General features: G+C 38.2%; 1 protein-coding gene across 3 annotated transcripts in view; it reads left to right on the plus strand.

Moving 5' to 3' along the window:
* Window positions 1-245: 245 nt before the first annotated feature.
* LOC121508095 (MICAL-like protein 2) overlaps window positions 246-19996 on the plus strand; it is a 40124-nt gene continuing 20373 nt past the window's right edge. Inside the window, exons 1-5 of one of the 3 annotated variants that reach the window (XM_041784612.1) lie at window positions 4655-4720; window positions 10171-10219; window positions 13467-13600; window positions 19403-19544; window positions 19625-19812. In XM_041784612.1, coding sequence (XP_041640546.1) covers window positions 19460-19544; window positions 19625-19812 — 273 coding nt within the window. In that variant the 5' untranslated portion in view covers window positions 4655-4720; window positions 10171-10219; window positions 13467-13600; window positions 19403-19459. Of the gene's footprint in view, window positions 4721-10170; window positions 10220-13466; window positions 13601-19402; window positions 19545-19624; window positions 19813-19996 lie in introns of all 3 variants that reach the window. The other 2 variants (XM_041784611.1, XM_041784609.1) reach the window with 2 other exon arrangements.

The following is a 19996-nucleotide window of genomic DNA, read 5'->3' on the forward strand; positions in this document are numbered from 1 at the left end:
CATAAGTGGCAGGAGTGGGTGGAAACTTTGGTGAAATGGGACTTAAAAGTGGGAAAAAGTGGTTTTAACTGGCAAAATAGGGTAACTAAGGCAGAGAAATTGGCAGAAACTTGCAAAAATAGGTATTACAAATAGTCAAATGTTAAAATGCACAAAAATGGGTGCAAAAAGGGGTGAAATAGGGTAACAGTCGTAATAATGGGTCAACAGAGACATCAATAGGCAGAAAGTAGCAAGAATTGGTTTAGAAGTGGGAAAACAGAAAAAAGTCTTGGAAACGGTTTTAAAAAAATGAGAAAATGGGTTAAAATTGGTGGGGGAAAGTGGTGAAAATGGGTGGCAAATAAGGCATCTGGTGATCCCCTTAAAGTGTCTCATTGAGAACCACTGCCTTATACAACCCAATTTCAAAAATACAAAAACCTCCTTTTTAATCAGAAGTATGTTCTCTTGCTCAGTGACAGCTGGGATAGGCTCCAGCCCCTGGACGAGCTCGTACAGCAGAGGTCATCAATGACATTTGTAACAGGGCCAGCTTTTTCCTGAACAGGCACTTTGGGGGCCAAACTTTCAAAAAAACTAAAGAAATCTTTAAATGGTCTAATTAAGATATTTTTGTATATATTTATTGTTTTCTTTCAAATACATGCAATTTTTAGGCTCCAACTGTAAGATCAGTCCCTATATCGCAGCCAGCCACAAGGGGGCAACTGAGATATTTTAGCTAAATATTTCTGTGGCTGTCATGTTGTCTATGCTGCTCAGTGATAAGCAAGAAAATTACACTCCAAAAACACCTTAAGCCAAAATTTTCCATAGAAAGCTGCAGTTTTTTTAAAAATCAAGAATGAACTGATAAATAAATGTTTAACATGCATTATATTTGCTAATATTGACTTACAGGTGGATTTCTTCAAAATGGATTAAACATAAAGTAATTCTAGATTAAATAGTTTCAATCTCAGATGTTTTTGGAGTTGTTTTAATAGCTGTAGGGAGCTCATAAAAAAAAAAAAAACATTAAAAATAAACATAAAAAACCATTCCCAAATACTGCATAATTTTTTCCTATAGAACTTTCCGTCTGCACGTATTTTGAATTTGATCTTGTTCTGGGGCCTGATGTGGCCCCCAGGCCACTAGTTGATGATCACTGCCGTACAGGATAAGCAGTGTAGGAAATGGATGGATGAAGTTGTGGACCGCAGATCCTAAAAACTAATTATAGCAAGTAAAACACCAAATGCAAATATGTTAAAATCTTTCACCAAATACTTGATTATTTTGAGGCAAAGTCAGAAATTCACAGTGAAGAAGAATCTTGTTTTTCAGGTGTTCTGCAGGTTGTTCAGGCAGTTTCAGTCATAAGTTTGTGTTTAGCCTCCAGACAGTCATTTTAACTCTCAGTCTGAGTCTTCAGGCAGTCTGCTGCTCCAACAGCCAGCCAGGTATTACTCCTGTGGTGAAGTTTTTACTTTTTCTTTCACTTTTACTTTAATTTTTCATCTCCACTCTGGATAACATCATGCATGCATGGTGTGTATCTGCCCTGCAGACTGCTTATGTCATTAACTGTTCTTGTTTTTACAAGCAGTCAAAGCCTGCTCAAAATAAAGAAATTATTTAACTCATAACTTACTCATTATCCAAGAAAACCAACATTGTAATCCTGAAATAACAACATACAAAGGTCTAAATCTTGAGAAAAAGATAAATTTGTTCATGTTATCAAGGAAAATTTAGAAAAATAAAATGCATGGCCATGTGTCCTCACAGGGCTTCCATACAAAGGTGAGGAAGGAATTGTGGATATACGGTAATTTTATTGTACTGGATTCTTTTGTGAGTTTTTGATATCTTTCCTGTCTTTTACATTATGTAGCTTCAAGTTCCTCTCATTGAGCAAGTATATATCCATGACTGAACTTTAAAGAAGCTTTCTATGATCTGCAGAACATTTGGCCAACAGACAGACAGATGAAAATCCTAACAGTTCAGTGAAGAGGGTGAGGTAGAGCGCAGGTATTTGCTGGCATTGACTCAGCCAAACATCTCTCCCTTTGCTGTGAGTTTGCTGTGTTAAGAACAGAGAACATGTGCAGGTGTCAGGTAACTCCAGACACCACCCAGCCAACAGGACAGGACAGGCTGAATTACACAAGAAACAACCACACCTGGTGAACGGGTTTCACTCTATTATCTTGAATTACTTCACACTATTACACTAAATCAGTAAAGCACCTTCCACTTATAACAAAGTATAAATAGAAACAACATGTGTGTGTGTAATATGTTAAATGAACATGGCTCTCAAACACAACACACCTTCACTTTTGTTCCTGGGTGATTCAGCCGGAGTTTTCAAGGGGAATTAACATGATAGAAGAGCACACAGATCACATGGTGTGGGTTTCTAAAGAAGCTGTATGTGTTATTTCTATTGATTTTATAAAAATCATATGATTATATGCTAAATTTGAAACACTGGAGAAACCTCTGGGTCAGCCTCAGTGCCATCATATAGGAGGTAGAAAGAAAGGATTTTATGATGGTTCAATGATGCTAGAGATAATTTCAAGTATTAATTTCTCACTTCTCATTTTTTAAAACCGTATGGTTATGATGTGATACAAGAGGTTTATAGATATTATGTGCTACTCTGTTAAAATGTTGATTGTTGTCCATATATATTTTTTTATAAATTAAATAGTGCAAGACCAATTTTCAAATTAATGTTAATAAAGTGCAACTTATCTTATTGTATTGAATATTATTATTGCAAATTGTATGGTAGTTACATACATGGGGCGAGCGCCTTAACCACTCGGTCACCTGCGCCCCAATATTGTATCTTATCTTAATGTGTTGAATCATATCATATCATATCATATCATATTTTATTGTACATCGTATCGTACATTGTATCATAAATCAAATCATATCTTATCAAATCATATTGCATTGTATATCATATTGTATATTGTAACAGATCTTTTTGTATCATATCATATCAATTTGTGTCGTATCATATTGCATAGTATCGTTTCTTATCATATCGTATCTTATCATACCGTATTGTATCGTATCATATCATATCGTATTGTGTCATATCGTATTGTGTTGTACTGTATATTGTATTATATTGTATGGTATTGTATCAGATCCTATAAAGTATTGTAATGTATTGTATACCATCGTCTCATATTGAATCATATCATATCGTATTTTACAGTGTAGTATCCTAGTTATTGTAACAGAACATATCTTGTCATATATCGTATTATACTGGATCCTAACAGATCATATCATGTCATTGTGTATCGTATCATGTCATTGGATCTAATCGTACCATCTCATATCGTATCATGTCATATCATACTGTATCATTTTGTATCATATTGAATAATTTTATGTCATTTCATATTGTGTCATATTATAATTTATCATAAGCCTTGTACCGTATCATGTCGTATCATATCAAATCATGCCATATCATATTGTATTGTATCATATCTTATCGTATCCTATAGTGTCTTGTCATATCATATCATATTGTTACTTATGGTATGGTATTCATATATCACATCGTAACAAATTGTATCTTGTATCATATTGTTTTGTAACATATCGTATAATTTTCTGTCAGATCTTATCGTGTTCTATTGAATCCTATTGCATTATTGAGAGTTGTTTTATTGTTGTATCCAGTCTTACCCTCTGGTATTATACTGTCTTGTATTGTATCATACTATTTTGATTTGTGACTTATCTTATCTCTTATTCTGCTGTTTCATCTTTTCTGTATTGTCTTTTTAATGCTTTAATGTTATTAATATTCTGTGTTACATAAAGCACTGTGAACTGCTATGTGTATGAATGGTACAATATCTACATTAACCTACTTTCTTAATGTAAAGTATCAAATCATACATTGTACAGTAATATAGTGCAGCACATTTTTCATGTTACCCACATGTATTGTATTGTATCACTGTTTTCTCTATAATGCTATATTTATAATACTGCATGGGCCTAGTATCCCATCAGTACCATATATTAAAAATAATAAAAAATATAAAAACCGTGAGGCGTCATTGAGTTTCAAAGGGCACTATAAATTGTAACATGAATAGTATTGTATTATTTTGACCACATGCTTATTACTAACTCTCCTCATATCCTCTTTTTTGGAACATATCATGAGAAAAAGTTTGCAGGCTTCTTGATGGCCACAGCTGAAACTCACTGAGGTACTGGCTTACTATCTTATCTACAGACACCCACTCACGCACACGTAAAGGGTTAAGGAAACACAAAGGCTTCGTGAACTCCACCCATGACGCGTCACTGTCGACCTTTCACAGGTGTCACAGCCACTTTCCTTCCACTTTCTCAGTCATGAAATCTTAATTCCCACGAAAACACGCTCTCTCCAGCAGTCTGTCATTTCCTGGATCCAGCGTGTCCGGGCTGCTGTGGAAACTTTCTACACTGTTGTTGAAGGGAGGGGGGAGCTCCGGGAGACTCCAGCAGCCTCAACCACGGATCAGTCCGCCTGACAGGCTCCGAGCTCCGGGATGGCGGCCGTGAAGGCGCTGCAGCAGTGGTGCCGGGTCCAGTGTGAAGGGTACCGGGATGTGAACATCACCAACATGACCACGTCGTTCAGGGACGGTCTGGCTTTCTGCGCCCTCATCCACAAACACAGACCCGACCTCATGTAAGTAAGAACCAGGAGACAACAAGCAGGAGCTCGGAGAAGATCTGAAAAGTCCGATTTTTCGTAAACATACCACAATGCTCCTTATCTTTTTATAGCCACTAAAATGTTAAGGAAGAAAGGAGTGCTGGTGTTGTTTTAGAGCTTCAGTGAAGGTTCAGCTGATCTTTTTAGACAGGGAACAACTTCAGCTGAAGGGTGCGCAGGAAAAGCAGGAACAGGACTCGGACTGTGAGCGACTACAAGGGACCAGTATAAACCAAACTGGCCCCAGCAGACCCAGTAACAACAATATAGCCCGGAGCTTTACTTTTAGACTGAAAAAAAAAAGTCAGATGTCCTTTTTAACTGAATGACAATACACGACATGTAGCTCAATATTTACAAATATTAGTCTTAATACCAGAATTTTATACTTTTTTTTATGATTCTAGTAACAAAATGAAACCATATTATAACCTGATTGATGCAACAGCATTAAAAATACAAGTCCTAGACAGTTAATACTGGGCAGTATTTCATCTTAACTAAAGAAAACTGCAGACAAACTCTTCAGCACTGTCTAAATAAACATTGCCAACAACTCTGTGATCTGTGCTGAGATTTTCAAAATCTTCTAAACATTTAAGTTCCACGTGTATGATAAAATCTCAATTATTTTAATGATCAGTGGTATCAAAACAACAGAAACTGTCTAAATTGCACAAAAAACATGCCAGCATTTGGAAAAGTTTGATATTTTTTAGCTAAATGGGGATATACTGTATAAATAAGGCTGGATAGCTCAGTGGTTTACATCACTGAATGGAGATTGAGGGTTGGTCTCCCAGTTAGGGCATCCAGTGTGGGCCCTCGGTCAAGGTCCTAAATGCCAGGAAGACCTGTCCTGGATAAATGACATTGGCTTTCACATGTAGTCCTTTGCAACCTCCTAGCAGGCTTTAATGTGTTTTGCACTGAGGAGAGGCTTTCTATGCCATAAAGCTTAGATCAGTGGGGGGCTGCAGTGATGGTTGTCCCCCCTGGAACTTTGTCCCATCTCCAGTCAGAGTGACCATCAGGTTCTTGGTCATCTCTCTTACTAAGAACCTTCCCCACTGATTGCTCAGTTTGGCTGGCAGCCAGCTCTGGGAAGAGTCCTGGCTGTGCCAAACGTCTTCCATTTGGGAATCATGGAGGCCACTGTGCTCTTGGGAACTTTCAGTACATCAGAATACTTTTTTGTAGCCTTTCCCAGATCTGTGCCTGTTAACAATCCTGTCTCTGAGCTCTGCAGGCAGTTCCTTTGACCTCATGACTTGGTTTTTGCTCAGTCAAGGTGTAGAAATATCTAAGCAAAGATCAAGAGAAAAGGGTCTGAATACTTATGTCAGTGTGATATTTTCATTTTTATATTTCATAAATTAGCTAAAATTTCTCATTCTTTTTTATCTTTGTCATCATGGAATTCTGAGTGAAGATTACAGAGAATAAAAATTAATTTTTGTTCTGTAGCATCAGGCTATAACTTAAGGAAACTGAATAACGTGAAGAAGGTCTGAACTCTTTCTAAACGCTTTTACTGACCTGTATCTGACATATTTGTGCAATTTAGACTGTGTGCGGAAGTTTGCCTGCAATAAGTATTCCACTGGAGGGTGTCTAGGACTGTAGAACATTTGCAGTCATAGCATCATTTGATTTGTTCATCATTATTTCATTTTTACTAATAAATTAAATGCTCCTAATAAAATGAATAAGATAATAATTCCCCATGTAGCCTAAACAGTTCAAACAGACCATCTTATGGTTAATAAGCATGTTGTCTTTAGTGGTTCTTTTTGTAAACAATCTTTTTATCGAGCATTATGTCTGGGATCTTTTTTTCATCCTTTACAAAGACCCAGCATTAACCCACAATAATCCAACACTTGGCAAAGTTTCAGTGGCATGGAAAAGCTTATTTTTTTTCACCTCAAGCAGAACCAGACCCATGCTGAACAGCAGCCAGCCAGCTTCAACATAAAGTACATAAATTTAAATTATATTGTTTGAAAAACATGGATGTAGCTTAAAAACTTGAGATATTGGCCAGATAGTTCCCCCCATAGCCAGATATGTTATTCTCCATCAGTAATCTATAGTTACCTAAACTTCAAAACATTGCTAGTTCAAGCTTCATAAACCTCAGAACTGGCTCTTTGCTGTCATTTTGTAAATAAAAAAGTTTGATTTTAAGCTGTTGAACTTGTAAAAGAAGCCTTACTTTTGACTGTGTGACATTTTATAAACAGACAGATCAGTCAGTCTAAAAGACAGATCTGTCAATAAAGAAAATAACTTGGTCTGGGTTTCTCTGATGCCTAGAAGACAATAGTCATAGCTGTGCAGTTAATGTCTTCAGATTACTCAATGTTTTATAGTAATTAAATTCTCTAAGTTTAAAAAGCATCTTTATGAATTCATGTGGTCAGTTTGTTTCATCACACTTGAATTCTAGCATACCAACATTTAGTAATTGAACCAGAATGGAGCGATCATAATTTGTTTCCATTACAATGAAGCATCTTGCAAACATGACTTATTCACCCCGTGCACTTACATAACAAAATAGCAAACACTTGATAGGCCTGGGGGAGAAATGTCACCAAAAACATCTCAATAGTGGACCAAAAGATTGCTTTAGACTTGACTTTTATGACCCAGAAATGACTGAGGGGACATCTTGAAGTTGCACTAAGCCTAGCTCTTCTTTGGCTTTAGTTTAGGGCTGCTACTGATAACGCTAATCGTCACCACAAATACACCTTATCTGCTTTTAGAAATGACTAAGCAAAGAGGGCAGCAGAGATATAGTTACTGCAAAGCAAACAAGCAAAAAAAGCTACAAATTCAACCGTCTACTTTAACGAGTAATCATGTTTAGTTTGACAAAAGTTAAATTTTAGAAGTCACAAAATATTAAAGCACTATTTTATATGTTCTTTAAAATAAATGTATCCAGGTAATTAGTGCATTTTTGTTTAGATCTATTAAATAATCCTCTAATTTGTATCATGTTTGAGCTTGAAAATCAAAGAGGGAAAATCTCAAAAATAAGCCCAAGGTGGTAAAATTTTCATCAGAACTCAACAGCTTAAAAAAACAGACAGATGTGCACACATGGAAACAATGTTGGTACCCTTCTGTTAAAGAAAAAAACCACAATGGTCACTGAAATAACTTGAAATTGACAAAAGTAATAATAAATAAAAAAAATACTGAAAATTAACCAATGAAAATCAGACATTGCTTTGAATTGTTGTACAGGAGAATCACTTAAAAACAATTAATGAAACTGGCCTGGACAAAGATGGTGCATCTGCTGCATCTGGCACAGGGTGTTGACATGTGGTGCCCAGTGTCAGAAAGCTTGGTCTCAGTCGCAGGTCATGGGTCCTCCGACAAGATAATGAACAGTCAAACATAGCTATGACCAAAACATTGGACTGTTCTGAAGTGGCCTTCTATGAGCCTTGATTTGATGCAGGCTTAGGTTTGTATTGTCCAGTGTGATGTCATATTGCCTCTCATGTTGTGAGACATTGCCGTCACTGTGTGAAACTTCACAGAACAGTTCTTCAGTCAGGAACTCTCTTATCATACATTTAACTTTTTTATTGCAGAATGGACTTTGAGTTTAGTTTTGCTTGGTGGAGAAAGCTCTGCTCTAGAGATGCTCACTGGGTTGGTCAAACACTATGCTTTGACTTTCCAGAGAACACATGGCTAGAAACCCCATATGGATAGAAACTTTTATGACAATGCATATTCAATACAATAAAATTAGTTCAAATGCAATTAATCCATAGTAGCATGAATATCAATACAAGGATGCAACAGTCATTATGCTATAAAGGAGGAGGCTGGGGTGGAGGAGGTGAAGCTTTGCCAGCAGCAGCAGAGTGGTGCATCAGTATTAATGCAAGCAGGGATTAGTAAGAAGTACGTCATATTTAAAAACACCGCTGTGCTGAGAGAAAGAGCTGTGATTGGCTGTTGGAGCTGGAGGGCAATAATTGGCCGTCAGCTGGGGAGCACAACAAGCTTTATGCTATAAAGGAGGAGGCTGGCGTGGAGAAGGTCATGCGCTTATTGCATTTATACACATCACTTTTTGTGTTCCTGTGCACCCAGAAACCCTGCATCCTTCCTTGTTGTCACACATTGCTGGCCAGTGTGATTTGTTGTCCTAACCCTAACCCTCCCATAGAACAATCTTACAGCCGTTTTTTTTGTCTGTCAAAATGTCATTTTTGATATGATTACTAGGGCAAATATTCCTGCCTTATTCTCACACCATGTACTCCTGTGACCATGTGTCAGAAAAGGATGTCCCGCCTTTAAATCTTGCTTGATAGGCACCCCCAAATCTTATTGGACTGGGCATGGGGCTTAAAACAACTTTCTGTTGCCCCAGGGCAACACTGTATTGTAGAGGGTTAAATCATTTCAATGCTGGCATCGAGTACACATGACTGCTGACTCATACAAGAGATTCTTTACAGGATAGAAGAAGTCACCTGTTGGACAGACTGATCTGTTTTCATGGTCAGACATGAAAATTATGTTAGTGGAAGTCTTTCACCATTTATTTTCCCAATCTGTGCATCTCTCTAAAAAAGAGATCTTCCTTTTGCTAAATCACTACTTAGCAAGCACAGTATTTAAGAATTTCCCGTTCCTGACCATCACAACTTACATTTAGATTCCAGTCTTCACATTTAGAGCTGAAAATCAAACTTGAGCAGCTCTTCTCTGTGTGTTCTGCTCTTGTTGAAGCCTCTATCTGATGTTATCAGGAGAGTAAAAAAGACGGTTATCTCTTCTGTTTTTCTTACTTGACTTCCAGGGAATTTCCACTTGGGAATGATGGTAAATATTTCAACTTGACAGCTGTGAAGTATAATCTGTCCGTGCTCGTCTCTTTGTTTAATATTTCAGACCTTCCAGAGACTTGACTCACTATCTCTAGTTGAACTTTGTCCAGTTTCAGGGAGGTCATTTCATGAAATGCACAGACTTTAGTTTCACTTTCAGAGGAGACACAGCTGTTCCAGTGGTTTCCATTCCAGTTTTTACTCTCAGCCTGAGCAGCGTGGTGGCACATTTCATGTTCATGCCCTCTGAAGCTGTAAACATTGGTGAACGGCCTTAGTTAAATGAATATAAACACTTCATGCCTGTGATGAATGCAGGCTCCTGTAAGTGTCAGCTCTATGACACAGAGAGTGTAGACATGAGATCTGTGACAGCTCTGTGGTAATGAGCTCATCGGTCACACTGTCAGTGCCATGATGTATGTTAAGCCGAGGAGCAGTGCATGACTAAAGAACACATGTTCTCCTCAGACGGCTCGTAAACAAATTAGTGAGGAAGGGAAGCTTGATCACATGTGGTGTCTTACTCAGTTTTTCTCCCCTCTGTTGCAGAAACTTCGACTCTCTGAAGAAGGAAAATGTGTACGACAACAACAAACTGGTAAGACGTGTTCTGCAATTACACCTCAGATCAGATGTTCCCCCACGTGTATAGTACATTTCTGAATCTGAATCTTCCACTTCAATTATTTTTGAAGCTCCTGGAGGAGGCTTCAGGAAACTAAATGTGGCCTGTTTACCTTTATTCTTGAGGATATTGCTGCATGGTTAAAGAGGAAATATCATGTAAAGAACACGTTAGTATTTTTGTATAGCTGGAGTATCTACTGCCCCACAGAATGTAAAAACACACAACAACACAATCCTTTCTTCGTAGTCCACCTGTATCTAAAAACACAAAATCTAAAAGTCATAATAACACCTGTACCTCACCTGGTGTCTCCTCCTACGGCCATGGAAGCACACAGCTGTACTGGTGTGAGAACAGCCTTCAGAATACGAGGGCTGAGAAGGATCTCATTTGCACTAAACATTTTGAGACAGTCTGTATAGATTAGGTCTATAAACGATCAAAACCTCCTCCAGTTTTTGATCCGTTTTATAGTTTGACCCAGCATGGCTCAGATGTTTAATTTAGGGCGCACTAATACTAGATAATCCATACCGTACCTAGACATGATTTAGCCCCGCTGTCTAGTTTGTTTGATTTGTATTGTAAAACTGACCCACCTGATGCATGCCTTAGAGCAGTGTTACTCAACCCTGCTCAACCAAAGAGCCAAATTGTTGAAAAATACCTTTGCAAGAGCCAAAAGCTAGGTGGTGAAAAGTAGCAAAACGGCTTAAAGTAGCGATAAAAATAGGGTAAAGGTGGCAAATATCGTCCAAAATTGGCAAAAAAAATGGCAAAAAACAAGGGAAAAGTGACTGAAATGGGCAAAAAGCAGTCAAGAGTGGCAAAATAGGGCAAAAAAGAGGAAACAAGTTGTATTTAATTACAAAAGGTGTCTTTAATGGGCAAAAAGTTGTGATAAAATGGTGAAAGAAGCCAAAATGGGTTAAAGTGTCAAAAAACAAGAGAAGAATGATTAAAATGGGCAAAAAGCAGTCAAGAGTGGCAAAATAGGGCAAAAAGTAGGAAACAAGTGATATTTAATGGCAAAAGGTAGCTTAAATTGGCGAAAAGTGTTAAAAAGTGATGAAAAGTAGCAAAAATTGTTCAAAAGTAGCAAAAAGGTGGCCAAAAAAACGAGAGAAATGACTAAAATGGGCAAAAAGCAGTCAAGAGTGGCAAAAATGGTTAAAAAAGGAAGCAAGTGGTATTTAATTACAAAATGTATCTTTAATTGGCAAAAAATTGTGAAAAAATGGTGAAAAGGAGCCAAAATTGGATAAAAGTGGCAAAAATGGGGAAATAGTGTCAAGAAGAAGTGACAAAAATGGTCAAAAAAATAGGAAAAAAGTGGTATTTAATGGCAAAGGTAGCTTAATTGGGTGAAAAGTGGCAAACAAAATGGTAAAAAAGGGGCAAAAATGGGATAAATTTGGCAAAAATGGAATAAATGGGACTACTGAGTTTGACAATTAAAGCCGTCTGTGTAAGTCTGGGAAACACACTGATTAATGTGACTAATATCTGAGGTCAAAGTTTCCATTTCTAAGGTTTTCTGGGGGGATTATATTTCAAATTAAGACATAAAAGAGCCACACATAATCACAAAAGAGCCACATGTGCCTCCAGAGCCACACGTTGAGTATCACAGCTCTAGAGTTTTTCTGAAGTCTACATCTGCTTATTCTTCTTGCATTTGTTCCCATACTGCATACTCATGCTACATTTTGGCAAATCAGTTTATACTTATATGCACGAGTCACAACAGCATGGCTTCACAATAAAAGGGTGTGGGCACTAGGTATTCATCCCTTTTTGGGGTCTGTTTTACAAGTATCAAAGGAGTATGAAAGGTTAGATATGCGGGTTTAGGGGTGGAAGTTGAACAGCAAGGATGTAAAGTCAGTCAGCTATTTAGTTATTTAGTTAGAGCTGTCTCATTGCTGAGAGAGCTGGGGGTGCAGGGATAGAGTTTGTGAGAGACAGTAAAGGAGATGTCAGATGAAGCAGTTAAAATCAGACAGTAAAGCTGGTTGTGGTGGAATAATGCTCATTTCCTTGAGTGCTCTAGGCCAGTAGTTCCATCACATATCAATACATGTCAATTTTAATTGTTTTCATTAACAAAATCCCAGCATAACAGGCCTTCACACACTTTTTCTTGACATATGCTCTATGATTAATCTATCTATTATTAGGACAATGTATTAGGGCCACTCTAGAAATTAAAAATAAACAGGATCTGAAATTCTCAAGTTTAAAAGTCATTAATTTACTAGAAAAAAATAGAAATCTGTTCAAAATGTGCATAAACCAAATCTTAGAATTTTTGAGATGAGTCCTATATTATCATGATTAATTATGATAAATAGTCCAAATTAGTCATTTAAAGTCAAAAATTCATGCACTATTTTCAGCTTGGTTTCATTTGAATTATTGGCTTAACCTTGTTATAAATGTAGGATTTTAAAAACTTGAAATGTTTGAGTTTCTGTTGTCAAAATTTAAGACTTTTTAAACTTTGAAATTCTGAACTTGATTTCTTGTAAATAAACAACTTTATGATCCCAAAAATTTAGATTTTTTTTTACCCTAGAAATGTTCAATTTTAAGCTCAAAACTCAACAGATTCTCTTCATTCTTTAAATCTTTTAGGTTGGCCCTACAACTTTATGCTTCCAATCATGATTTTAAAAACGTATATGTACATGTAATTCTGACAGCAACAGAGCAGACAGGGACCCACGCCTGCCCTGAGAGCCTGGACCACAGGTTGGGAACCAGTGATCTAGGCCATATTTTCCAAGTTAGAGCCACTCAGAAGGCAAAGGCCACAGTGGAAGACACTCAGCAGCCTCTTCATGCACAGTTAGACCTCTGCCAACAGGAAGGAGCCTCTCTGATGCTAAGAGAGGGCCAAATCAAACAGATATCTTGCACCATCAGTGTTTGGGTTTTTGAGAAGCCATCAGTATTGTTCCCATTGCTCAGATACTGTGATCTGGACTCTGTGTCTCATATCTCACTGCACATCTGTCATAATGGCATTCTGGGGAGTAATGTATTATATGACTGTATTTATTTCTTTGTGCAATGTTTATGATGTGTGTAGCCTGTGTGCACTTCTGTTCAAATCTAAATGGTCTTTCTGGGACAGTAAAGATTTTACTAAAATATCAACAAATATTTGATAAAGTGCCATCAAAGTTTTTACAGAAGTTCGTGTTTCTCAAAGGGTGAATCCAGCTGACCTAAAAGGCATACTTGAGGCTTTTACAGTGTGGCTGTATGAGGCACTTATCAATACCAAGTGTGAACAGCAGATAACAGCAGAGACCCTTTCAGGGGCCTCCAGCTTTTACCTGGAAGGTGAGCTATGCATCTACAGACAGGGTCAATAGTAGTAATACATATTCAAGTCTCTTAAAAAAAAAAGACACCAGTACAAACATACATATGAAAATAGTGCTAATGCTATAGTTTGTGACATTTTCACTGCTTCAGCATGATCTCAGACTGAGGTTTCTTTTGGGACTATGTTTAACCTTTAACAGCTGTGTGTAACTGCATATCTGGACTGTTATCTACAACTACGCAGGACAGTTACTATTGATAAGTAGCTCAGACACACCCACTTCTAAAAAAAGATATATTTTTTAGAAGTGAGTGTGTCTGAGCTACATATCAAAGTGAGGACATGCTGGCTCTTGTTACATCAAAACAAGTATTGATTCAAGTGATCCTGAATGTCTGTTGGGGGCTAGAAAGTTGGGACAACTGTTAAGAATGAGTGGGAATGGAGAAAAGTTAGCACTTTACAGCTCTAAATGGACCTGTGTGCTTCCATTATCATCAGTAAATGTCTACATACGTTGAAAAGGATCCCTAAACTTTACAAAAAAGTGATTTCTACCACAGCTTAACAGATTTACCTGGCATGAAGGCTATCATTATCACAAATAACCCCTCTCTGCAGACCGTCCACCATCTAGCATCATCTAGTCAGATGGAGGGAAACAAGTATCTTGAAGAGTTTTGTACTGAGCTAAGAAGCTAGCAGAGCCCATTTAACTGTGCTCTGGAACGGCCCGTTAATGTTAGCCACTGCAGCTAGCTCCTGTTTAAGTGCCAGTTTCCTTTCCTTAATCCTTTGTCATTATTTAATTCACATTTAAAAAGCCAAACTGGTACCAAATGAAGAGCCGTTTGGGAGCCAAATCACCAGCTTTACTGAGCTGAGTCAAATGGTCTGGATCTCTAAAAAGAGATGGGATGAGTGAGACTGGACAGACATCAGCTGAGGAAATGAGGGTAGGATCAGAGTTTAATGTCCTAAACTCTGACAAAACTGTACTAAACTAAACTGGAATGCTTTGTTGAGTCGGACCGTACAGTCGCATTGTGTGACATCGCTCATACGGGCTTTAGATGGACGCTTTTTAAATTCCTGCCAGCTGCTGGCGTGAGTTTTTTTCACTTAAAAAAAGTTTGCCTGACTATTCCACTAATTTGGGGACACAGGTCACAAGTGTCTTAAAAATTAAGAATTTTAAAATATTTTTTGCTCTTTTAATGCCTGGCATAGCTCAAAATCTGGCCTTTTTGTTAGCTTTTCTACATGTAGAAATCACTTCTTGCCCCACGAGGGGTGTTCTTCACTGCTGCGTGACATCAACTGCAAAGAACTCATTAAAAAAAACATCTGCCATTTGCTAAATTGTGATTTTTAATACTGGTGTTGGCCCCAATATTTACAACCTGTTTATATCTAGAAAGCATACTGGATTCAAAACCAGGCCAGTTGATTCAAAGACAACAGCCTCTTTTCATGGCGTGTGCAGACATTTCCACTTGGCTACTGGTGCCCTGAGTTCAATCTCTTTTAAAGAGTTACTTTACAGAAGTTAAACTATGCACGACTGCAGACAGGGCCACTAGAGACATGATCTTTAGCCCATAGTCATATAAAAAAGATTTCACTTTAATAGTACTCTAGGGCTGACAAGGGTTAGATTCTGATTAAGCAGTTATTACTTTTGTTAGCTTATTTATTTAAGAGTTTCTCTTGAATCTCCCTTTTTCATTGTCCCATTTAAAAAAAAAATCCACTACTTTGCTTTTAAACCTGTTCTTGTTTCATTTTTGTTCTGACTAAATCTAAAGGTAATAATTCTTTTTTGATACAGACCTGCTTTTATTTTGAAGGAAAATGACAATAATAATAACGTCAGGTAGATACAAGGCTGTGGAATGAAATTAACTGTGGAAAAAGGAACTTTTTATGGATTGAAAAGGAAATAAGGGGACAGTTAATGGTAAATGTTTGATATCACAAGGATTTAGATGACTTCTGATTTGTCTAATGAGCTATCTGTGAGCATGTGATTAATGTTATTAAAGAAAAACTAATGCACTGAGTACGGACCTTACACACTTAACAATTAATGCATTAATGCTGGCAGCCCTATTGTACTTTATATTTGTGGATATTTCCACCACTGCAGCTCTAAATCAGACTGACATGGCTCTGTATTCCTGCATGAGGACTATAATCTACTTGCTGTAGTACCGGTTTTGTTAAGCCCCTCAAAAACACAAACTATCTCTTTAAGGCTAGCTTGCTTCAGGTCTGTTACACTTAAGACCTGCTGTAGCCACAGAGATCTGTGGGTCCTTTCTGTATTTTATTGCTGATTATATGATGCACTGGCCTGCAAACAGTGGAACACCTTTCAACTTCTTATCAGGTGGTGATGGAAAAACCCTACAAGGTATGCTGTAACAGGCCAAGAGAGTCAGAGTTGGTGAACATGGTTGTGAAAACAAGATGAAAAAGCTTTGCTAGTGTTTCATGGGAAATGTAATGCATTTAAGACAAGTCAAACTCTGTAGAAATAGCAAAAGTGTTTGCATGATTTGACTTGCCTTTTCAAGGAAGAGGGGGAGAAATCTACAGGTTGGTGGTTCGAGATAAAAAAAAATCAGTTTTGTAAGAATGTTGTGTACACCAATCACCACCAACAAAACATTACATGCATCTTTGAAGTGTATAAGATGGATTGCACTTGTCAGCATGGTAGGATTGCTGTTGTGATTTTGTTTGCATGCTAAACTCTGGTGTTAGTTTAGGCTTAAAGAAGGTGTGAGTCATGTTAACACGGCTGTTGAGACCTGCAAAAATATATCTAACAATGTCTTAACTGAATTAATCAACAAAGGCATCCAAATATAAATGAATAATCAGTAATGGTAGTAACTGTCACCCTCTGCCATGTGGCATTTCTTCATGTGCATCCGCTCCGCATATTGCATCAGCACCACCTGATGTTAGGTAACAGGATCTTCCAGACTCGTTGATGTCTGCGTCCAAACATAGCTGAGAGGAGAAGTCATTGCCAGATTCAAAGTGTTTCAATCTGGCACTTTGACGTTGGCTGATTTGTTGCATTCTTCTTCTTTTAATTTCTTCCTGGAGCTTCCTTCTTGGACCGCGAGTCCTCTGACTGAAAAGGCCCAACATCGCACACTTTGCTCCTTTTTTAGTGTCACTAGAGCAAGCTTTAATGAGTGGCTTTGTGTCACTATTCATGAACTTTAATAAGACAAGAATAAGAGATTAGAGTATCGGACAGCAGTAAAATAAACCGAGGTTTTTACTGCTGCCTTGATCATCAGATTACTGATAAAGTGAAAGCTCTTTTTTCACATTGGCCTGCTTCAGCCTGCTGTTTTTTCTGCTTCCTTGGAATCTCTGAATGTGAGTCTAGTTTAGAAATTCCTGACTCACCAAACACAAGAGGTGTTGATTTAATCTGTGGTGAGATTGAAGGCTTTTATATGAAGTCAAAGCAAGAAAGTGACGGTAGAAGAAACAGCTTTTATTAAAGAATGCACGAGGCCTCAGCTGAGTCCTGCAAGAAAATAGAAATGAATAGGAAGTAAAAATGGACAGAGTATCATTTATGTCATTTAAAATAAGAACAAGACACTTTGTCCCAATAAAAGGATGAGTGCTCAGTGAATAGACCCCTAATACCAACTTCCAAATAGCTGGGATGCTGTAAAATGTGAGTAAAAACACACAAAATGTGATTTGCAAGATATTTTTAAACTTTATTCAACTGAATACAGCACAAAGACAAGATTATTAATGTTCAGACTGATAAATGTTATTGTTTTTTTTTAAATATAGCCACTTTCTGGATTTGATTCTAGCAAGATGATCCAAAAAAGTAGGAAAAGGGGCTCAACAGGGTTTCTATTGCTGTATTTTGTGCCTCATGATGCACCATACATTCACAGCGGAGACCGGTCAGTCTAGTACCATCACTCTTCTATCGTGAAGCCATGCTGTCTTAGCTTGTGCAGGATGTAGCTTGCATTGCACTGAAATAATCAAGGACGTCCCTGCAATATGATGATGTCATATGGGTATAAACACTAAACACACCAGCAATGCAGCGTTGCATTGTATGACTGCCACTCCTAGCACACACCAGCAGCCGTGCGTTAGTGGTCAGACTCCCCACCAGTCGCTGCAGGTGCTTGATCCCAGAGATGAGAGCCTGCTCAGGGCTCACCTACCTGCCTCACTGGGTTAATGAAAAGACCATAAGAGCAGTGGTATTTTACCAGTGGTCAAGGCCCCCCACTTATTCAACACCTTGAATAGAAGATGGTGCTAAATTTCTTCTTCTTTGCTCTCAAACAGAGCAGACACTTGGCAACAGAGATTGTCAAAACAGCTGGTCTCTCAGGAAAACACTGCTGCGGCCGGCCACACCGGGAATAGAGCAGTGGCGTGCAGTGCGATGTATCCACAAGCATCTGGCCACCGCTGGTGTGGGTTTCTTCATAGAAAATAATGGGAGCTATCATTTTGCCAAACATCAGACTGTGCTAGTATGTGGTTTAGGCTTTACTTGTGCTGAGTGTGGCTTGGCATCCTCTTGCTGAATTAAGTCGGGACGTCCCATATAAAGATGACATCTTGGTGGAGACATATGATGCTCCAAAACCTGAATGTACCTCTCAGTATTAATGGTGCCTTCACAAATGTGCATGTGACCCAGTAACTAATACACCCTACACTATCACAGATGCTAGTTTTGAACTTTGCATTGATAACAATCTTGATGGTCTTTTTTGTCATTAGCCTGGAGGATTTTATGGTCATTATTTCCAAAAAACATTTGAAATGTGGACTCATAAGACCACAGCACACAATAAAGGTGACACTTTAGGTCAGTCCATGTCAGATGAGCTCAGGCTCAGAGGAGTTGGCAGCACCTCTGGAGGTTGTTGATATATTGCTTTCACTTTGCATGGTAGAGTCTTAGCTTGTATACAGCGACATAGGGTGTTAACGGAAGATAGTTTTCTGAAGTTTTCCCGAGCCCATGTTGTAGTATCCATCACAGAAGGATGCCGGTTTTTAACGCAGTGCTGCTTGAGGGGTCAAAGGTCACAGACATTCCATGCTGGTTTTTGATCTTGCCCCTTATGTGCAGAGATTTCTCTGATTCTTTGAATCTTTTAATGATATTATGGACTGTAGATGATATCTCTAAATCTTTGCAACTGCTTATGAGTAACATTGTTCATGAACTGTTGGACTGTTTGCAGTCACAGTCTTTAACAAAGTGAAGACCTTCACACCATTGTTGATTATGAACGACTGAGCCTTTTCAGGAGTGCTGCTTTTAAACCTAATCATGTTTTTATCACCTGTTACCAATCAATCTGCTTACTTTTGGAGTCATCCAAGTGTTTTTGAGGATTCCACAACTTTCCCAGTCTCCCTTTGCCCCTGTCCCAACATTTTTTGAACATGTTGCAGGTGTCAAATCCAGAATGTGTGGATATTTCCAAAACAAAAAAATAGTTTATCAGTAAGAACATCAATTTTTGTCTTTGTGCTTTATTCAATTTTAAAGTGACTGTTTTCTGTTTTTATTCACATTTTGCATGACACAAAATGAACTTAGATTTAATATAAAACAGCTAATTTCTTATCAAAATAATGTTAAGATGCTGATAATCTCCTGATTTTTTAAAGATTTCAGAAAGCTAGACAATTTACCTCTTTCATTAATGGTCTATTTTCGTTTTTGACCACTTCCTCAGATCTTGAGTCTCTGTTTTGTGTGATAACATCGATGTCTTTTCCAGGCCTTCAGCGTCGCAGAGGAGCAGTTGGGAATTCCTGCACTGTTGGATGCAGAAGACATGGTGGCTCTTAGAGTCCCCGACCGCCTCAGTATCCTGACATATGTCTCCCAGTACTACAACTACTTCCACGGACGCTCTCCAAGTGAGTACCCGTGTCTCACTGTGTCTGCCTTTGAGCCTGTAATCATGTGTAATGTGTGTTTATTTGTGTGTTTTCCTCAGTCGGGGGTATGGGAGGCATTAAACGCCCTGCTGAAGCTCCCACTGGGGAAACGCCAGGGAAGAAGAACCAGCCGGTGACGTCTAAAGTGTTTCCCTCTTCAAAGCCGGCCAGAGAGAACAGCCCTCCCCCCTCATCCAACATCAGCCGGCCTGCTCCTTCCCCGAAACAAACCAGAAATACCAAACAGGTGATCTCTACAACCTGAGTGCATCACAAGCTTTCCTAAGTTGTACAACACACTTTCATGTGTCCAGAAAGAGTTGAAATAGGCTTTAATTATGACAAATGTGGAAATTTGTGAGTCAAATGTATGAAAAATGACCTAATTTCTTCCAAACACTCAACTACGTCTGTACCAAACAGCTATGACA

This window comes from Cheilinus undulatus, linkage group 4, assembly GCF_018320785.1.
Source record: "Cheilinus undulatus linkage group 4, ASM1832078v1, whole genome shotgun sequence".
NCBI classification, from domain to species: Eukaryota; Metazoa; Chordata; class Actinopteri; order Labriformes; family Labridae; genus Cheilinus; species Cheilinus undulatus.